General features: G+C 37.2%; 1 protein-coding gene across 1 annotated transcript; it reads left to right on the top strand.

Moving 5' to 3' along the window:
• The first annotated feature begins 4,745 nt into the window (after positions 1–4,745).
• LOC138903978 (uncharacterized) lies at positions 4,746–5,664 on the top strand. Its single transcript, XM_070192534.1, has 3 exons — positions 4,746–4,988; positions 5,062–5,336; positions 5,412–5,664. Exons 1-3 carry the CDS (start codon positions 4,746–4,748, stop codon positions 5,662–5,664), a joined length of 771 nt encoding a protein of 256 aa, XP_070048635.1.
• Positions 5,665–5,909: the final 245 nt, after the last annotated feature.

The following is a 5,909-nucleotide window of genomic DNA, read 5'->3' as shown; positions in this document are numbered from 1 at the left end:
TTAACTCTAAAATGAATACCCTTGTTCTCTAGGTGGGTGCCTGACACTAACTGAAGCAGAAATCAACTTTGAAATGAATACCCTCGTTCTCCAGCTGAGTGCCTACATTCACAAAGAAACAGACAAAACAAAGAAAACTTTTCTGCCCCACTTTGTACCAGGAACATCTGTGAGTGTTAGTTGAATCTCATTATCCAGGAGGGTCCTGTAAACTTTAAAACTTAAATCCCATTATCCAGGAAGGGCCTGAGACTTAAGAAATTAAATCTCATATTCTAAGATCAAAGACTTAAAACTAAATCACATTATCCAGGAGGGTCCTGAAAACTCAAAAAAGTATTTAGGAGGGTCCTAAAAACTCAAAAATTAAATTTCATTATCCAGGAGGATCCTGAACATTTTTAAAACAAAAAATCCTATTTTTTTAAAAAAATTTAAAACCTCAAAATTAAATTTTATTATCTAGGAAGGTCATGAAAACTTGAAAGTTAAATCAATTTTCTATAGACAAGACTTAAGACTAAATCTCATTGTCCAGAAGGGTCCTAAAAACTTAAAAATAAAGTACCATTATCAAGGATGGTCCTAAAATTTAAGAACTAAATCTCATTTTTCTAAAACTTAAAACTAATTCACATTATCAAGGAGGGTCCTGACAATTCTAAAACTAAAAATCCTATTTTTTTAAAGATGAAAACCTCAAAACTAGATCCCATTATCCGGGATGATCCTGAAAAACTTGAAAATTAAATCCCATTTTCTAAAAGAAAAAACTTAAAACCAAATCCCATTATCCAGGAGGGTGCTTTATATTTGAAGGTTAACTTACCTGAAACCTTGCTTTTCCCACAGAGGTTACTTGCAAAACGAACACAATTCCCTGCCCCTATTTCAATCAAAGAAAATTGGTGAGTTTGAAAACATGGTGGTTAGTTTGTGGCATTGTTACTGAACATGCCCTCTTCTGCAACTTCCATGCTTCATCTCGATTAGCTGCTTCGCGCTGACAAGGATTTGTTTGAACTTCTCATCGAACCTCAACCACAAAAACCTTTAAATGACCTGAATCCCTTACACTCACTTGTTGCATTGTGTTTCCATTCTGACAATTGTTGAGCCTTTGTAATTTCTCAAAATTCAAGAATCACTTGATCACCTAAACTTCAGTTATCACCACATTGCTCCTTCTGAATCATGTCACTTGAGATGTGCTTGACCGAACTTCACTTTGTGCAATTAAAAAGCTGGTAGTAGACTTTGAAGTCCTTTCTTGCTTGTTTAACAAAGACTAACTTGAAGGAGACTCAGAAAAATAGAACCAAAAGAACAAAGCGAAGTGACTTTGAGAATTAGGAATAAAAAAGGAAAAGTTTGAAAAAAGATGACTATTTGAAGAAGAGTGGAAAAGAGACTTATCTGAGTGAAGCAGGTAGCTCCAGTAATTATGACATGCATTTTGGATTGATAAGTCGAATCTCTCCAACCAATCACGCCTTCAGTTCACGTCATTCCTTCACACTATGAAACCGGCCTTCAATGATTCAACTCCTCTGTACAACTCACAATTCTCGTTCTACTTGTAGTGCCCCGAAGGGTTTTTACCATCAAGCCTCTCTTATTTCTTTATCTCTCACTCATCGTCATCTTATGGTGCCCGTGAGAATTTTCACCAATAAGACTCTCATTTAATTTATTTTTCCTGGCGCCCATAGACAAAGTGCTACCCATGATCCTCTATCTCATCTTGATTTGGCATCCTCAAAGATTGATCGAAAGGTCTTTCTCTGGACCGTAATATAGGCTTTTGGTCAAGGTTAGAAAGAAAGGGTGGCATAAAGGCTCAAAATAATTTAAGATGAAAGGGTTTAAAATTATAACTTTTGGAATCAGATCTTATAGCAAAACTAAAACATCCGCTCCAGTTTCTTTGAGTATGGGGAATTTTTTAGATTTTTATTTTGTTGGAACCGAATCATAAAGTAAGGCTGCTTACCTATCCTTTAAAGAAATCAGGTCGAACATAGTTCAAACTACAATTTATTTTTTTTCGTTATTCTTTTTTCTCTCTTTCTTTTTTCTTTTTTTTTTTTGCGTTTTCTTCTCTCTCTCTTTTTTTCTGTACTTTTTTTAATTTTTCTTTTCTATCTTTATTTCCGATTCTAAAAGAGGGGTAACAAAGGTTAAAAATGTTATGATATAAAAAGGAAGGCAGAATAAGTCCGCGTGTAACCCTGGCAAATTGTGACGACACTCTGTCAAAGCTCGAGCACCTCTTTCATGGCGTCTCCGACCACTGTTCAGCCTCCTTTTGAGGATGGTCAGTCATCCCTACCATCACCCAGGCTAAAACAACCTCTACAAACCCTAGTCAACCCATAAACTACGCACAATTATTACAACCTAGTTCATTGAATACTCCCATGCAAAATCTACCCGTTGTTCCTATCAAAACTGTTGAATATCTCCATGGTGAGCCTGTGATTAGATGGAAGAAGGCAGAAGTGACGCAATTCATCGTTCAACAAAAGTTAACATTGGCAGTCCTTGGAAAATTTTCATACGGCACGCTAGTGATTCAAGAGTTACGTAACGCAATCCTAATCCAGTGTGAATTGAAAGGGGCGTGTTCATTAGGTCTCATTGAGGATAATCATGTGTTAATTATAATATCTTTGCTTGAAGATTATGTACACTTGCTATCAAAACCTGCTTTCTATTTGAAAGTCCAAAGTGAGATGTGGCAGATGCGATGCACAAAGTGGAACCCTTAGTGGAATCCTGATGAAGAAATACCTATTGCAATAGCGTGGATAAGCTTTCCTGAGCTGCCTCCAAATTTCATTGGTAGGGAGTTTGTGTTTTCTTTGGAAAAAAGCAGTAGGTAATCCACTTAATGTATACTTGGCAACTCAAAATGGCACATGACCTAGTTGTGCTACGGTTAAGGTGAAGGTAAATTTACTTGCAAAATTCTCTCAAAGAATTAAGATTGTATAAGAGGAAGATGAAACTAGACCGGAGGAATCTAAGTGGATTAAAATTAAATAAGATTACTTGCCAAAATATTGTAAGGCCTGCAAGAAACAAGGGCATAATAAAGTTGAGTATTGTATTATTCATCTAGAATTACACAAGAGATATGATGAGGCTACTGTTGATCAAAATAATGGTAAGGAGATCGTAGGTACTGCAGCTGCCTCAACCAAGGTTCTTGCAAGTGGTAAAGTTCTGGGAAAACCTATTGTAAATCATGCTAAATGCGAGTGGATGCAAGCAAGAAGGAACAAATATCAACGAGACAATACATGCCATATCATTGAGAATACTAATGAGAAGGAAGCTCATAATGGGAAGAGAAAGAACAAAATTTAAGTAGTAGCTACAATCAATCATTCGTGCCATGAGGTTCTTTCTCAAACTTATGTGGATTCTGGTCAAAAGGAGGAGAATATTGAAGTTAATTCTGGGAAATCACTATGGAGTAATGAAGTTGATAATATGGAAGCTAAAACACATAAAACAATGAATACAGGAAGCAAATAAAAAGAAGGCGACACTGACAAGCAAAAGCAAATAGGAGACTTGATTGAAACAGATGCTGCAGTAAACCTTAGGAATCAAAAACCTAGTGTTGATGATAAATTGAACTCTAGTTTACAAAAATTAATTATACCAGCTGGGGGTGATAGAGGAGCAACAAAAGAAGTCAGTAATCAAGGAGGATCATCTACTGCAGCATCAGCTAAGAAGCAATCCAATGGAACAGTAAATACTAGAAGTGTTGAGGTAGTTTTGATCAATGTTGATGATGGTTCGGTGGAGGTTTCAGGGAATATTCAAGCTAGGACTTTTAATGTGGATGGTTTGGAGAATACAGTTGGGTCAAAACTTCACACAGCTGGTGGTAAGGCTGGTGAGTTCAATGGAAGGGTAATTCCTGGGAATCCTGCCACAGAGAACCCTAGCTTAGGTTCTGTCTATGAGCTTCAATTTAGAGCTATACAGGAGTCTTTAGTTGTTAAAGGTAATGGTGCTGAGGTATTTAAGGATTCATCTATGAAGCATGAGCAGCTGGAGCAGGCTATAGTACCCAGGGAATCAGGTGCAACTGAAACTCTGCCCATGCCATGTGCTTCAGGTACTGGTTATCCAATGCAAATTCAGATCAATGCAGCATTGAAATATCCGAATCAGGTGCTCCATGATATCATTACACACAAGGTACTGCCTGAGGATAGTCATAATGCATTAGTGGATCAACAACAGTTAGAAGATGAAGGTGATGATGAGCCTACTGTTGGAAATCTTAAAGGGGTAGCAAGGGAAGGAGATTTGTCACCTAGGATTTCATCTAGAAGTGGAAAGAAAGGAAAGAAGCAAACACAAGCTAAGGAGCGACTTCAACCTACAAGAATATTGCCCAAGGGGGCAGCCTGAACAACAAGATGATGATTAAAACATTAATATGGAACATAAGGTCTGTTAAGACACAACAGACCTTTCAGAGAGTTATCAACATGCAGAGGGAACATAGTTTTTTCATTGTAGCACTTATAGAGCCATTTCAAAAGGAGAGATTTATTCAGAATTACAGAAAGAGGCTAGGTATGGAAGCTGCAATATCAAATATTAATGGAAAGATATGGTTATTCTTTTATGTTGTGGTGGAATGGGATTTGTTGATTGATATTAAGTAGCAGTTAATCATCAAGGTGTACCATCAAGACATTGGTAAGCACATTATGATGACCTTTGTATATGCAAAGTGCTCATCACTGGAAAGATTAGAATTGTGGGATAATCTATACTACCTTGCTAGGGATATGGAGTTACCTTGGGTGGTAGGAGGGGATTTTAATGTGACTCTTAGTAAAGAGGAGAAGATAGGAAGATTGCCAGCGTACCCCCCAGAGTCTGAAGATTTTGCCTTTTGTGTTAACTCTTGTGAACACTTTGATCTTAGATACAAAAGGCAGCCCCTTTACTTGGTGGAATGGGAGACCTAATGCAGAATGTATTTTCAAATGTTTGGACAGAATTTTTGTGAATTTGCCTTTCCAGGCCCTATTTGCCAATATAGAAGTGAAGCATCTCATAAGAACAGGCTCAGATCATGCTCAACTTTTGATGAGTTATGGTGATCAGGCTTTACAATTTATTATACCATTCAAGTTCTTGAACTTCTGGACCAAACATGAATCTTTTACGGAGGTGATTATACATAATTGGATGGCTGACTTCACTGGAGATACTTTCTTAATACTCAAGAAGAAGCTAAAGAGGGTTAAGATTGCTCTCTCTAAATATAGCAAGCTCACTTATGGGGATATTTTCAAGTAATTAGCTATTAGAGAAGATGTGGTTAGAGTGAAGGAAATGTTGTTTGAAGAATAGCGAACATTGGAGAATAGAATAATACTTCAACAAGCTCAAGCTGAATTAAAGAAGTACTTGAGCATTGAGGAGCAGTATTGGAAACAAAAAGCAGGAATGACATGGTTTGCAGAAGGGGACAGAAATACCAGATTTTTCCACAATCATGTCAATGGTAAAAGGCAAAAACTCCAGTTGAAGAGAATTCAGAATAATGATGGTGCATGGATTGATTCACAAGTTTTGATGTCTGATGCTGCAGTTGAAATTTTCCAGAAGCACTTCACATAAGAAGATGACCCTACAAGCTATGAACTCCTAAACAATGTGCCTACAATGGTATCTAGTGAGCAGAATTTAGAACTTTGTATAAGTCCTACAAGAGAGGAGGTGAAGGCAGCAGTGTTTGCATTGAGTGGTGAGAGTACAAGTGGTCCAGATAGCTTCACTAGTATTTTCTTTCAAGTATGCTGGGATATAGTAGGGGAAGACATACACAATATGCTGAAACTGGTTTATATAGGATGTTCTTTGCC

Source organism: Nicotiana tomentosiformis, unplaced genomic scaffold (genome assembly GCF_000390325.3).
Source record: "Nicotiana tomentosiformis unplaced genomic scaffold, ASM39032v3 Un00264, whole genome shotgun sequence".
NCBI lineage: Eukaryota > Viridiplantae > Streptophyta > Magnoliopsida > Solanales > Solanaceae > Nicotiana > Nicotiana tomentosiformis.
The sequence above is the reverse complement of the archived record's forward strand: the minus strand, read 5'-3'. Positions and strand labels throughout refer to the sequence as shown.

What these genes read in the sequence shown, in the direction of transcription:
- LOC138903978 (XM_070192534.1), top strand. Translation starts at nt 4,746, where the DNA reads ATGACCTTTGTATATGCAAAGTGCTCATCACTGGAAAGATTAGAATTG. An exon ending in AAAGGCAGCCCCTTTACTTG is followed by an intron (nt 4,989 to 5,061) that starts GTGGAATGGGAG and finishes TTGCCTTTCCAG; the next exon opens with GCCCTATTTGCCAATATAGA. An exon ending in ACTTATGGGGATATTTTCAA is followed by an intron (nt 5,337 to 5,411) that starts GTAATTAGCTAT and finishes ATTGGAGAATAG; the next exon opens with AATAATACTTCAACAAGCTC.